The sequence below is a fragment of the Diadema setosum genome, chromosome 20, assembly GCF_964275005.1.
Source record: "Diadema setosum chromosome 20, eeDiaSeto1, whole genome shotgun sequence".
In the NCBI taxonomy this organism is placed as follows: Eukaryota; Metazoa; Echinodermata; class Echinoidea; order Diadematoida; family Diadematidae; genus Diadema; species Diadema setosum.
In genome coordinates, this window is record NC_092704.1 from 17,543,856 (window position 1) to 17,560,070 (window position 16,215).

Consider the following 16,215-nt stretch of genomic DNA (forward strand, 5'->3'; position numbering starts at 1 on the left):
GGAGTATTCTCCTTTCACACTTCTCCCTCCCCGACACTTTCCTGAATATATATTTTTCCTCACGTTTTCAAATAGAAAACAAATATCGGGTATTTCACCAAATGGATGCAACAGCTCTGTGAAAATACGAAAATTTCCCTCGTGTGGGAGCAGGCAACCCTATAACCGCGCACTTCCATGATTGTATATCTTTTTGTTCCTTTTTTGATGGAAACAAAAATCTAATATTTCACCAATAGGGTGCATCAGGATGTCTGAATATCAGGTCTGAAAATGCAAAATCTCCCTCATTTTTTTTTTTTTGGGGGGGGGGAGGGGGAGGGGACCCCCCCCCCCCACACCCTTCCCTAATCATATTGCCCATTTCCCTGAATACTACTTTATATCCAATTTCCTACTCTTTGATGGAAATAATTCAATATCTTACCAAACGCTTGCACTATGTATTTCACTTTCGAGTAAAAAAAAAAAAGAAAGAAAAAAAGTCCCTCGTGTGGTGGAGAAGTATCCCCCTCCATGCTCAAATAACTTTACTTTTCAAAGAATTGTTTTTACTTCTCAAGTGATAACTGACAGTTTCAACTGGAACTCACCTCATGATAGACATCAAATGCATTGGTAATAAAAAGGGGCTAGCACTAAATTTTCATCTCATGTGCTTAAGTGACGAAAATAGACCATGTGGTAAACGGATATTGCCTTCTAGTAGGCTTTCTGTTTAGCAACAAATCTGTTGGTGAAACATTTCTCTCGTAACAAGGACACACTCCTTGACGTTAACATGCAAATGCTTTTATTTGTATACTTTACACATAAGAACTATATTTTAAATAAAATTTTTCTTATAAAATATATTGACATTTATTTACATAATTGTGAGATAAAATTGGGACATTTTGCACCCCATTTTCCATATAAGGAAGAGCTCGAGCGTTAAAATCAGCACATTCGTGCGTCTAAATCTCTTAATATGTATTTTATTGAGTTATTCATGTTTCGAAACGTGTAAAGACGCTTAAATTTTGTATTGGGTTCTCTAGTTGAAAGGTTATGAAAATTTCAGGAAATGGCGGCCATTTTGGTTGCCATATTGGATTACGGTACTTGTGTGCGTCAACATCTCTTAATATGTATTTCATTGAGTTCTTCATCCTTCAAAACATATATCTAGACACTTAAATTTTGTATTTAGGCTACCTGGCTGAAAAGCTATAACAATTTCAGAAAATGGCAGCCATTTTGGACGCCATCTTGGATTTCGGTACTTGCGTGCAACAGAGTCTCTTGATATGTATTTCAATGAGTTCTTCATGCTTCAAAACATATATTTAGACATATAAATTTCGTATTTGGGTTACCTGACTGAAAAGCTATAAGAATTTCAGAAAATGGCGGCCATTTTGGACGCCATCTTGGATTTTGGTACTTGCGTGCATCAACATCTCTTGATATGTGTTTTGTTGAGTTCTTCATGCTTCAAAACATATATTTAGACATTTAAATTTTGTATTTGGGTTCTCTGGTTGAAAAGTAACAAGAATTTCTGGAAATGGCGGCCATTTTGGACGCCATCTTGGATTGCGGAAAACGCTCAAGGAGGATTCATGAGGACTTTTAGTATGTTATTCTAGACATTTTTCTGGACCTATCCTGAAAAAATCAGCTTGTTACCAAAAATGTCCAGGTTTAGGCCTTTTTGACGTAATGCTCTTGGACTATAATGTTAGTAACTTGCTTCCTTGATGTTATTTAGTCTTTTTGTCCACGAGGAGACTGCAAAATACAAGCTAAGCTTTTTAGCATGTCTCCTCCATTTCCTGCAACTTTGATTTTATTTCAATATTCATTTGCTTTTGTGATGCGCAGTATTGTTAACTTCACGTATTTTTCTGTTACTGCATTGTATTGATATGTCCTTATTTTGTGTATGAAAATGTTTTGCATTGTTGGAAATGAAATAAACGAAATGAAATGAAATGAAATGAAATGAAGGTCAATGATGACAACTGACAACCAACCAATCAGAACCCGACTTTTTCCCCAGTCTCGTATGTAGAGTTTTTTTATCATCCTCGTTCACCGATGTTATGGATATAATTTCATTCATTCGTTTCCGCGGTGTGTAAAAAGGCTACTACGAAAATAGCGCATCACACGCTTCAAAAGAGTCTACGACCGACCAAGCTAGAGCTGCGTGGGAGCACTCACTAGGGGTCGGGGGTGATCAAGGTTTGATGTAGACATCTCTATGATGTTGATGGCACGAACGTACACTGCCGCACTGGTTGCGATGCGATATCCGATGCATATCCCGCATGCATGCATGAGACTCGCTACTTACACAGCTTGCTAGCTAGTATTACAACTTGCGGCAGCCTGCGCCTAGCTAGCCTACACACATTTGGAGTCCAAACAATCAATCGTGTAGATGTCTCTTTGCAGGAAGGTACTAGGGAGTACCTATGACTGTCTTCGGAATAAGGTGTGGATCATGTTTTGATTCTAGTTCTCTAGAATCGTCTAGTCCACTTCTCGGGGTTGTGGTTCTTTTTGAACAGGACGCTGTCTGTTTGCAGATTCTGCAGAATACTCGTAGCTGGTGAAGAATGTCCACGCAGGCCCATTCGAGGCTGCGTCGAAATGCTTCTCCAAGAGGTGGCCCGCAGCCGATCAGGGCAACGCATCCATTTACGTTACGACAAGGAAGCCCAACGCGTAGTAGCAACGGTCGTCGATCAAGCCCGGGGCCAGCTTCGTCACCTACAGCCACGCAACCATGGCCATCGTCGTCCGACACTCACAAAACCAAGCACAGGTCATCCGATCACAGAACATCACCTGAGAGAAGTCCTAGTTCTCCGGGCTTCAAGGGTAACTTTGTTTAAACTTTAACAGTTAGACACGTTTTTTATGTAACGTTAATGTTTAACGATAGAGTCTCTATAACGTTAGAATCTAAACAGGTTAAAACTTAACCATAAAAGTGGATATTTTCGTGCAACTGATTTTTCGCGCTTGGCAATGTATAAGAAGAATTCCGCGTGTTTTTAGTCCCGCGGAATCAAGACATCACTCACAGGAACATATACATTCTATGGCAAGCAAAAATATTCGCGTGCTTTTATTTTTGCACTAACGGTTGGGGTCTAGAAAGTTTCTGGTTGCGTGAAATGCGCGCAAATTTCAACAATGCAAAAATTTCCACTTTTACAGTAGATTCTAGTCTTCTGTAAAACTAACTTTAAACTAACGTTAGGCCCTAGATGTCTAACGTTACTCTTTAGAATCTTAGTTTGTTAATGCTATAAACTGCAAACACGCTAACGTTAGATTTGTTACAATGTAGGTGTTTTGCTAGTAGTACAACAAGTAATTGATTACGTCAATTAAGTTTCCAAATTGTTGATTAAATGCCTAAATTTTAATGTTAATTTTAGCAATTCTTGGGTGGGAACAGTCAGAGAACAAGAAAGGACAAAGTGACACTAATTCTAACTGTGAGAATATTTCATTGATTTTTGTAAGCGCACTGAACAAAAAATTATGCCCGGGACTGTGTTCAGTATCCCTTAAAAAACTTAAAACTTGGCAGGGTTACCACAAACAAGCAAAGTGTGGTGAAGAACAAGCAGTTTTTCGCGAAAATTTGAAAATTTGAAAATTTGGAATACGTGTTATAAGTATCATCACAGTCACCCGCACGCATCTTTTACGTGCTTGTCTATGGGAGCATCACGGTCACCCGCACACGTCTTTTACGTGCTTTGTCTATGGGAGTGCGCGCAACTTTTTCGCATCGTTCGCGTTTGAGGACGATAGCTGCAAATTTCCGGTATCAAACAGTGAATTTGTGGTTCCATTGGAATCTTCAGCATTTTTCCAGTGTGTACAGCTGTAAATGGGATTTCATAGAATTTCAGTGACGAAATGTGATTCAAATATGCATAAACATGAACTATGGCGAGGTGCGGGTCACCCAGGTGTACATCAAAAGGGTCTTTCAAGAATCTTGTTTGGCTGTAGCCCGACCAGACGCTGTGCTTCGCATGGCGTCTCCGTGCACCAGCTTGTGTACAGCGACAGGGCTGTATAAATCAAATTATATAGATCTATTGAGTTTGGCTGATGCAATTTGCTAGGATGATAATAGACGTAATGAGTTGTTATGGAGTATTTTCAGATCAAAAGTTTCAAAAAATTTCAAGTTGGGTATCTAGAATCTCTAACGTTACAACCTTTTTTTGCTGAAGCGCCCCCCCCCCCCCCCCCCCCCAGTCCAGGAAACCCACTCATGAGGAGGGGGAGCTCCTGCTCATTAAGGATCCCTCGTCCTTATGAGCATGGCCAGGGTGCTTATGAGGCTCATTGTTCACTTATACAGTGTCTGATAATAATCATAATAGTGGCTATTGTATAGCGCACAGATCCACCTTTCAGTGCTCATGGTGCTTCAAAAAAATGAAAAGATAGATATACCCGCGGTACATGTTCAATTATCGTTCATATTTTTGATGCTTTTTTGTGCGGCTCGCACCTCTCCATGCACAGATCAGTCCCATGAAAGTGAAGTCTGACATCATTTTACAAATATTTGTAAAGAGAAAAATAAAATCAGAACTCACCTGGTCATGTGCATATAGATTCCAAATTACTACGAGTATTCCATACTGATCATGAGGGGGGCTCCTGCTCATAAGCTGCGTGGGATTTTCAGAGCCAACTTGTGCATGCACAGGAGGAGATTTCTGTAAATAATAGCGTTTTATTGCATGGCTTGCACGCTGTCTGCGGTGGATGCAGCGGGACGCAAGCACGAAAAGCGCCCAAAGGATAGTAGACAGCGAAATTAGTGAAGAAAGTGAACAAGTAATACCTACAAAGTGATTAGTTTGCTGACTAATTCAAGTACCCGCCTACTCTATCAGTATGGAATACTACACTGCAACCTGTAGTACAGTAATTTGGAATGTATGCACAAGATCAGATTAGTTCTGGGAGGTGTTTCATCAACGTTTGTCAGCGCTGACAAGTTGTCATCGCTGACAATCACCATAGTAACAGTCAGTGACCAGACATCTCAGCCAATCAAAACCAAGGATTTTGCTGAAATTGTCAGCGATGACACTTGTCAGCGCTGACAAACGTTGATGAAACACCCCCCTGATTTTATTTTTCTCTTTAACCTGATATGAAGCTAGACTCTACTTTCATCGGGCTGATTCATGCATGGAGAGGTGAGAACCACAGAAAAAAAAGCACCAAAAATTTTGAGTCCGATCGGGGGCCCATTTCATAAAACTTGTCATCAGTGACAACTGCCACATATGACAAATTTGCTCTCAGCCAATCAGATGCAAGGATTTCAGTAGCTTGTCACATCTATGACAACTTGTCACTAAGTTGTCACTGATGACAAGTTTTATGAAATGGGCCCCAGGCTGATAGGTGCGGCAATCCTGCATTGAGTGAACTCGCTGGAACTCGTGTTTTGGTGGGTCGCTACACATCGGTTGATTAAAATTCAATTTTTATCGAAAAGGGCAGACAGAATTTTTTCTTCTTTTTCATCATGGAGAGTGGACATGTATGTGAATAGCAAAAAATCACTGTGCAAACTTGCAACAATTTATATGTCCTTTATGAGATGGATGATAAGTGAACATGGGGCCTCTTGAGCATCTCACCCCGAGGGCCTCATGACCACCCGGACATGCTCATGAGGAGGATGGATCCTTATAAGCAGGAGTGCCCCCCCCCCCCCCATGAGCAGGGTTTCCTAGACTGAATCAGTAGTGGATACTCCGGTAGGTATAATGGTGATCAATTGTGCCCTAGCAATCCTATTTACCAACAAGCTGCATGCGATTCACTCTATTAGCTGAAGATCTGTGTATACTGATGTGACCCACTTTGTCGATTATAGATACGGTAATGGATTATGACAAAAATAACAACCGCAATTGGGTATGCTCGTGCAGCTAGACCTTTATAGAACCAGCACAGCTGCACTCCGACTCGGGAGGCAATAGCTACCAGTATCGTAAAGGCACATCATACATGTGCATAGGGTGTCTGGAGTATTTTTCTAACTTTGGAAATTCCTTGAAAAACCAGTTTTATTATATCGTTAAGACATATTTCAAATTTCATGGTGAGATGATGTTTCTATGTTGAGAAATTAAGCTTTCAAATCACGGCAATATTACAACTTTTTCTCACCGAGAACAAGCAAAAGGTGTCCAAATCATGTTTGCGAATGATGCTGAAAAGCTACATGAGCTTTGCGGATCTCCAGTGACTGTTAATGGGCATACAGTGGTAAGCTAAATCGAGTAACCAGAGCGGTATGCTAAAACGAGTAACCAGCAGAGAAGCCACTCCCCCAATTGTTGTGTCAACATACTGTGTGCGCTGTGAGCGTACATATGTGCTCACTATTTGTTTACATTCAATTCGTAGACCTATGAGCGCCATTCCATGCCTCGTTCGACTGCAAGTTTCACCTCCACTACCATAACACCATATCGTAATCCTCGGTAAAATGTGGGGAGCGGAGAGCATGCATCGCATTTGTCAGCCAGGGCAGCAAGCATAGCGAGCATGCTCCACAGAAAATACAGTCGATTGTCGAGAGCAGTTGTCCGCAGCGTGCGTGCACTGTACAGGCTACAATCTTGGAATTGATGCCACATTACCACCGTTCCTACATTCATAAATGGCAAAGGGGTCGTCCGAAATAAGTATTCGTAACACTCATACCACTTTCAGTAATCCTATTTACAATCGACTTCTCAGTGGTGTTATGCTATGCAGTGACTCATGCTTTGCGAGTGCACATTTTAAATGATAAGTAGTTTCATGGTCATTACCAATCCGCATGTAAACTATTAGTAGTTCTCCATTTTCAAACCGATTAGCCAAGCACATGGTTTGCGAGCGTGACTGTATCCACATAGTGAATGAGATGGGAATCTTACATGTGTTGTAGAGCTATCACAAGCGACAACTCGGTTTTCTGTCATGAGTGCAGTGGCACAGATACGCATGTGTGTACACACACACACAGAGCTAGCTAGCTATGTTGCTCGCTGCATGCTCATGTGATCCTGCCTCTTGCCGCATATGCTATGTGACAGCGATAATGTTAAATTATATGCATGAGCCCCTTTGCTCGCACATTTCTATGGATTCTTTCTTACGAGCCATGCCTAAAACATTCGCTGTGACAAAAAAAAATTACTGCAGGGGGTGTCTTTCATGTCAATATCCTCATTGCAATTCAAGTAGCGAAGCAGATGCTGAGATGTCTTTCATAGGATACCAAATTTGTTAGGATTCAGTATTACTATTAGCGGCATGGACTGGGGATTTTGCAATAAAGGCGAAATTTGGCACAAATTGAGGGGTCATGAGACTCCATTGTGTCATGGCACTTGCATGTTACGTAGTACGAGATTGGGGCACATTTTCGTCCAAAGGTTGGCAGTGTACGATCAGACACCCTAGTATTAAAGGAAAAGTTCACCTTCATATACATCATTGAGAGAATGTGCGGCAAAATTATTAGAACACATCAGTGAAAGTTATTGGGCAATCCCTTCAAATGTTATGAATATTTGAAGTTTCAGTGTCACCATTGCTGGATGAGAAGACTACTGTAGCTTGTGATGTCATATGTAGAACAATATAAAGAAAATAAAAATAAAATTAAACATAGTTTCACTTCTCTTGCATGATAAAAGAGCACTTGGCATGCCTCTTTCAGAAGGCAGGGAGAATGATATTACCCTTGACATGAGATACGTCAGTGTGAAGTTGATGGATTTTTTTTTTTTTTTTTTTTTTTTTTTTACGAAAGTTTGTGAAATTCTCTTTGTATTTTCCTTCTGAGCATATGACATCATAAGCTGTACTTCTTCACATCCAGCAGTGACTGTGCAGACATTTCCAGAATTCATAACTTTTGAATGGATTGTCTGATTTTCTTCAAATTCTCACTAATGTGTTCTATTAATATTGCTGCATTCACTCAATCCACCGTGTAGATGTATATAATGAAGGTGAACTTGTCCGTTAACTTTAGATATCATCTCTTTGGTCTATGTTTAGTGTGACTAGGGGCATGGGCCATGTTCAAGTGCTTAAAAATTAACCAAACCAAATTGTATCCTACTGTGCCGGATTTGGAACATTCGAGTGCTCGGTTTCCACTGAATTACTGTCCAAAATTATAGTAACATTACATAGATGATGACTGGCGTGGGAGGGAATATACCGAATGTTCCACCCGAAGGGTTTGAAATGCTAATTGCTATTGAGGGAGGTTGTAAGTCCCAAGACGAAGTCGAGGGACTTATAGCCTCCCGAAATAGCATTTCAAACCCTGAGGGTGGAACGTTTGGTACATGTTCCCGACAACAAAAGTAATTATCTGTTATATTATATGGGTTAGTCAAATACGTCAAATACGTCAACGTCAACCACCAGCACAACACACTCGATCGCTCGCTCGCGCAGAGCCAAATTCACTGTGCGCGCGCGGTCCTAGGCCTTCTGTCATTTGTTACGTGAAAATGTTTTCCCATGGGAGAACATTACAAAAATGTTCGCCCATGGGCGAACATAACGAATGTTCCTCCATCACGTGACTATGTTTAGCCAATCACTAACCGGTATTTGACTAACCCATAAATTTAATATTTTTAGATGTCATAATATGAATGAATTAGCACTGGGATCATTGCTGCTTGCTAAGATTTGGCTGTGAGTAGCTAGTGTCCAACGTTGTACACATGGTGCTGCAAAATGTACACAAAGCTTTATCTGGGGTAAGGCGATACCCCAGGTTTAATATGCAGTAATACTACGTGCTGATTCAACACCATGTAGAATGTTGTATACATTGAGTGATTTTGTGTGTGATCTGCTTCCTTGTAGTGTAGACTCCTACTGACTACCCAGTACAGTCTACATGTATATCACTCTTCAGATGTTGGAACTTTGAGGCAGCAAGCAATTCCAGCAGATCTCATTTGAGTTTGAGTAGAAAGTGTGATGACAGTGATGAGCATGTTAGATTGTGCTCACTTACTGTATACTGTAAAAGTGGAAATTTTCATGGTGTTGAAATATGCATTTCACGCGACCAGAAGCCAGTGCAGAAATAAAAACACACAAATAATTTTGCATGTCATATGTTCCAATAATACATGTCGTGATTCCGCAGAATTAAAAACAAGAGAAACTCATCTTACCCAGCAGATCACGAAAAATTACTCACGCGAAAATAACCACTTTTACAGTATCATGTTTGATGAGATCACTAATTTTATTTTATCTATGTTGTATTTTGAAATTTCTGGACAGGGTGACCCTATTGCAGACAATTGCACTATACATGTAGTGCATGTCAATGTTGTTACAGACTGCACAATATCTGTAGTCTGTATGTAAATGTACCCGTACATACAATGTATGTATGTCTGTTCTTCATGTTTGTTATTCTGCCTCTGACAAAGATTCTGCCATGATCGAAAGCCAGGAACCCAAGGTTTTCATGCAAGAAAATTTTAATGTACTATGGCAAAGAGAATGAGAATCCATGTGTATCTCATACATGGATTTAAAAAAAAAAAAAAAATCAAGCGCTCTATGACGAAAGAGCTAAACACACTACGTGTATATTGTATGAAATCAATTCGATTTGTTTCTTCATTAAAGAAACAAAAATCCCTTATTGCATTTATTACAATGCCTTGCCATGCTACTTGAAGTGTAGTTGCATTGTTAAACCATCGACCATGAACATGATTTTGGTGATTCCTATTTCTTCATGGAAAAAAAAAAAATCCCAGATTGCATTCTTACTAAGCCTAGCCATGCTACTTGAAGTGATGTGGCACTGCTAAACCATCAACCATGAACATGATTTTGATGATATCGTTGTGTACAAACCAAATGAAGTCGTGACATGATGGCATTGTTGCCTTGTCCAGTTTGCATGTTACACAGTCCCATAACTTCTTCATGTTAATATATGGGATTTTGACGTAATTGCTATCATTCTGTTAATCTTATTTTGCTCTCGAAGTCAAGGTGAATGGAACATAGTGTGGAATTTCACTTTGATAGTGCAGCACAGACTTGTGTACTTAAAGGTGCAGTGCCATCAATCATATCATGCAATATATTTATTTTACAAATTAGAACTTGTAAGACAATTTTGTAAGTGGTCAAATTCATAATCAAAAACTAAATGTATGTCAGGGACAGATGATCCACATGCATTATGATCATTGACCATCTGGCATTGGGCTGTCGTGCATTTAAACATAAATTTTCAGCTTTTTCTTGAAAACCTGACGAATTTTCACCAAAGTTGTGGCAGGTAGTACCCCTATGGTGACAGCGCTGTCTTTTATTCGAATGGGGGGGGGGGGGGTGCAGTAGCCCCAGATAAAGGAATTTTAAATAATATTCTTTTTTAGAAGTGATAGAGCTTTAATAGTGCTACATTGTAGACTAAGAACACTAGTGGTGGATTGGGGTTACTCTCTTTAAATGGGGTGGGGGGGGGGACCAAATATGGGGCCCAATTTTCACATATTGTATGTGCTGTTTTAAATGTACCCTGGAGTACTGAATAGAAGTCTGCCATGTTATTGAATTATATAGATTTTTATTGTCAGCACTTTACTGTGGTTATCAAAAAATGAATGAAAGTCCTTAGTGCTGTATGGAAGAAAAGTTTTGTTGCAACAGTGAGCTCAGCAGTCCAGCAGCATCAAAACATCAATGCTCTTCATATGCACTACACCAGTAATCTCAGTGTTACAAACAGACAGAGCACTCTACTATGCATTACCAGTCCACGAAAGATGTACAAGTAATCACAGGACAAGTTCCTGGCTTGAAAGGATCTCATTCTGGATTTCTTTTCAAAATTGTAATAACATGTTAAAAAAATATATATTTAAACATACTATTATTATCATTATTGTAATTTTGAAGAAAAAAATGTCATAACATAGCTGAATTAGCATTGGTATCATTTGCGATTGCTGACTGCTAAAATTTTGGCTCTGTGATGGCAGCATGTAACTGTACATCTTATGACCATGAGATGGCGCTATAACCCAGGTATGATGTTACCCTAGGGTATGACGCATCATTTTCAGGTTCTTCCTGAAAACCTCATGACAGATTTTCACCAACTTGGCAGGTAGCATCCCTAGGGTGATAGGATTTAAATTTGTTTGAATCGGTTCATGTCCCCTCCACTCCCCTGAGGACCTCTAGGTGACCCAAAAGACCCCAAATGAAGGAACCTAAAAAATAATGAGAAGTAATAGAACTTTGTGCTGTGAGCTAGTTCATTAGTAGCTGCAGTTTCAAGTTTGCTCACAGTGGATCTGGAGGTGCCTTCCCGGGGGGGGGGGGGGGGGGGGGGGGGGGGGGGTACAAAATTCAGCCTAATTTACACATTTTCAGCAGCTTCTTGAAAACTTAATGACATATTTTCACCAAGCTTGTCAGGTAACATCCCTAGGGAGATAGGATCTCAATCTGTTCAAAAGGATGCCATGTCCCACTTTTGGGCCCCAGGGGGCCCAGAACCCTCGTAATAGAGAATCTTTCAAAAATATTCTGATGAAAAAATAGAAATACTTTGAGTAAATGCAATGTTCATCAGTGAATACTTTCAGGTTTGTGTAGATGACAGGTCCAGGAGTGGCCCCTTTGGGGCTGGGACCAAATTAGAAGCAAGTGTTCAATTAACCTTATTTTTGAAGACACATGGTCAAATTCTCTACAAACATGGCAGGTATTATGCCAATGTGCTGAATGCAAATTATGGATACCTTGCCTTCCAGAATGTCTCTCAAAGCTCCTCATGTTTTCAATTTCTTCTTGGGTAAAGTCTGCAGGAATGTGGCAAAGGCAAACTTCATTTTTATCAAGCCCATCGGAGGTGCGGGAAGACTAGGGATCGCCTGTGGCGTCTGTCTGTCCGTCGTCCGTCCGTCCATAACACTATAGAAACTTGAATAACTCTCTATTGGGGACTTCAATTTCCATCAAACTTACGGGGAAGAGTGATTATACAAAGTTACACATTTTACCAAACATGAAGGTCTACTCAAGGTCAAAGGTCACAGGTAGGGGTCAATGAACTTTAGGGCCCAATGTTAAGTTTTTATGGCGTGTTTTGATTATAGCTCATAACTTTTGATGTATATGTCCATTTGTTCAAACTTGGGTGGTAGATGTCCCTTGGGGAGTTGAAGGTCACCACAAGATCAGAGGTCACAGACAGGGGTCAACGAACTTTTAGGGCCCAATGTTAAAGGTGCATGGTCCCGGTGTTTTAGTCAAATGCGTACGCGGGCGCACGGGGCAAGTTTCCTATAGAGACCTACGCTATCGACTTCTCTTTGGCGCTTACGCTTTGGCCCACTTTCCCGAGTCCGAAGAAGTCCGATTCAGTGTAGTCAGTGGTCCGATCACAGTTCGGCTCATGAATCGGCTAAGGGGGATGACAGCTTTAGCAAACTTCTTTTGTGATGTCACAATAACAAGCACATATGCATGCACCCTGGCATTACTACAGACTGCGCGATGCGCAAAGAAGACAACAAAGGCAACATTACTTAGCAACACCTACGCACTTTACTCTTGATGACAGCTCAACTTCGGTAATCTTCGTATCAATGCTAACGATGATCGGCAGTATCATCAACAGCGCCATCTACACTACCGGGACTATGCCCCTTTAAGTTTTTACGGCGCGTTTCAATTATGGCTCATAACTTTTGGTCCGTATGTCCGTTTGTGAGCAAACTTGGCTGGTAGATGCCCCTTGGGGAGTTGAAGGTCACCACAAGGTCAAAGGTCGTAGGCGGGTTCAATGAACTTCGGGATTTACAAAAACATTGATTTCTTCCACGCGAATGGGTGAGACACATTTTGGCACTTGCCTTGTTCTTGAAAAGTACACACTTCATCAACTTGTTAGCTCACCCGAGCCAAAGGCTCAAGTGAGCTATTGCGATTACTCAGCATCCAGTGTGTGTAAACTTTTTTTGTTGAAAACCACAAGACTGATTTTCACCAAACTTGGCAGGTAGCATCCCTAGGGGGATAGGATCTTGATTTTTTTTTTCAAATGGGCACCTTGCCCCACAATGGGGGTCCAAACCCCACAAAATTGAGGAATCATTAAAAAAAAAAAAAAAAAAATCTTCTCTAGAACCAGAAGTGACAGAGCTATGTTAATACTATGAGTTAGTACATCGATGACTGTAGTTTCAAGTTTGTTCATGGTGGAATCAGGGGTGCCACCCTTTGGACCCAGGGGAGGGGGGGTTGGAGGGATCCTAATGGGGGCCTAAATTGTACATTTTCATTTTTAAGTCACCTGAGCTGAAGGCTCAAGTGAGCTATTGCGATTGCTCTTCATCCGGCGTCCGTCATGCGTTGTGCATAAACTTTTTACGTTTAGCTTTATTTCACTTCAAAATTTTTAATGAAATACTCAAATTGATTTAGAATAGTTTAGGAAAGAATTCAACATTATTAACATGTAGTTTCTAGTTTCTTCGTAATTCGCAAATCGAAAGGAAATGAAAATTAGGCCCTCTTCAAAACCTAATTTTTTTTCTATAATGCGCACATTTCCGCATGTTAATTTTCTATCTTTTAATAAGGGATATTTTGATCTTTCAAATAAAGTACTCCGTTAAAGCGTGTTTTTAAACTATTTGCTGTTAAAATTGTGAGTTTTACACTGCATTTTGATTCGCTGCTCCAATTCAAGGTACACAAATTCATTGTTGCCATCACATTGAAAGAGAGAGCGAATTGCAGTAGGAGCAAACATTTCTAGATGTGAGAGCGCTAGTTCCGATTATTGATGTTCTCTTTTGTCAAAGCACATGGGTAACACCTGTAGTTGAACGCATAACTTCTCGGCGGTGCCGCGCATGACTTCAAAGGAGAGCTTTAGTTGCCTCTCCTTCTGTAGCACGTCCCTGATCCAAAAATGCCCCAAACATGTTGAGGTTCATGATTCTGCCTCAGAAAAATTTTCGATAAACACACCCAAAAATATACATGTTATCATCATGGGGGGTTTTAAAGCAAGGTTGTTGTGGACTGAAACTCTGTGAATTTCAATTGTTGTCTTTCTGTCTGGTAGACCATGTAAATAGCATTGTAGTGTATGTGTACACTGTAGATACCATTATAGGTGAAGATATATTGCTCATAATGTTTTTGAGGCCCCTGGAAGAGATATAAAAAGAATTAGAATGCAGTGAACGATGCACCCTTACGGGCCACCGAAGGGAAGTTGTATGCATCAAGGTCAGATTTGTGTTGGTGCTCAGGTGAGCGTCAAGCCCTTAGGGGCATTCATATACTGGTAGTAGCTCCATGGTATATCATTGTCCATGCCTAAGTACACATGAATGGCATTTAATAATAAATACTGTTTCAAGCTGCACATAATATTGAAAAATAAATCATAAGCTTTCCTCAGCAAACTGTTATAGCAAAAATAACATCGGTAACATCCTTTTCTTCCAGTCTAATACAACTTCTTAGTATCCATTGTCCCAAAATGCCTCAAATGCATGTAGGATTTTGTTAGAAGTTGAACTCAACTTCTCCATGCAGTGTTGGAATCATTGTAGAGATCATTTTCAAGTCATTGCTCAAATCAACAATCAAGTTATTGTACATAAAGAGTGCAAATTGAATGACAACATTGCATACAGTTAAACCTAATTCTATGCCAATATGATGTGGTTATTGAAACTGACATTATGAAATAGAAATGACTTGGTTTCTGCTGTCCTCTCATTTTATGGGAAATTTTGCCAATATAGAGAATCTTTGTATTGTGAAATTTACAAAGTCATGTAGTGCCCATAAGTACATGCATGTAGTTTTGAACAGTCTGAACACATGATCCTATGAGAAAAGAAAGATGTCACATGTCTACATTTTTACATACAAAGTGTTATGAAGCATGCATGGCATGAGTTGGACCACAGTAAGGCAAAAAAAAAAAAAATTGTTGCATTGGCGTAACATGAGATTTTCAAATAGGGTCGGTCGGGCGGATTTTTTTTTTTTTTTTTTTTGCTACCTGCATTTTACGTGTGAAACTCGTGCTCAGCTCAGTAAACAGTTACAACTGCTGCACCGAATGTGCTGTGTTCATCTATTCTACAAATCATTTATGAGGCTGATATTACTGGAATTATACCCCTTCACAGAATTCAAAGATGTTGAAATCCCTATCCTGAATGTTTTCACTTCATATTTTACTATTTTGACTTAGATAAGATAGATGCAAATTGACCCATATGTACGATCTTTTCATCGCACACGGCGATCTCTATTACAGTCCCACATATACAGATTCGTGTAAGTTCTCCACACAAGAAACCTATGGCAAAACTGTGCACAATACATCGCAGTCTGAATGCTACGTATACACTGAATAAATCTTGTTAGAGTACATGTCCGTGTTGGAAACAGATGACGTACTGATCAAGGAAGGCTTATGCGAGGCGCTAGATCTCTCCCTCATACATCCGATATCCCCAGGGTTCCGGGTTTGTGCGATCGCGATCGCAATCAACAAGATATTTGATATCGATAGCAAAAAAAAATAATAAAAAAACATGGGGTCGGCGGAATTTTTAGGGTCGGGCGGGTTACGCCAATGCAACAATTTTTTTTTTTTTGGCCTAATCTAAATTCATGATTGAAACTAGAGAAGCACTCTGAGAACACAGACCTCTGCCAAACAGCTCATTTCCACCAATGATCTTGTTCTTCCATAGAGATCATTGATTTCCACCCGTATGTATGCATGCTGAAAATCAACCGATTTCCCAATATATAGAAGCTTTTTGTTTCGTCATCAAATTCCAGCTGCGCGGCGTGCTTCGCCCTAGCAGAAACTAGAGCATGCACTTTGGTTTGCATATATAACAACCTCAAAAATGCGTAGCTTGAACTCCCACGTTCATTGACCCTACCTGCCAAAATATTGAAATTCCTCCATAAAATCCATAAAATTTCTGGATCACTACCAAAATTTAATCATCTGTTGCTAGCGTCATTCTCAACCTTCATGCAAGTTTCATCCAAATCTGTTCACAACTTTTTGAGTTATTTTGCACACGGACAAACAAACCAACG

At 40.1% G+C, this 16,215-nt stretch overlaps 1 protein-coding gene across 1 annotated transcript in view; it reads left to right on the forward strand.

The window, feature by feature from the left end:
* The first annotated feature begins 2,407 nt into the window (after window positions 1-2,407).
* The window catches only part of LOC140243316 (protein FAM117B-like), a 70,941-nt gene continuing 57,133 nt past the window's right edge, over window positions 2,408-16,215 (forward strand). The window contains exon 1 of the mRNA XM_072322989.1: window positions 2,408-2,871. Coding sequence (XP_072179090.1) covers window positions 2,607-2,871 — 265 coding nt within the window. The 5' untranslated portion in view covers window positions 2,408-2,606. The remainder of the gene's footprint in view (window positions 2,872-16,215) is intronic.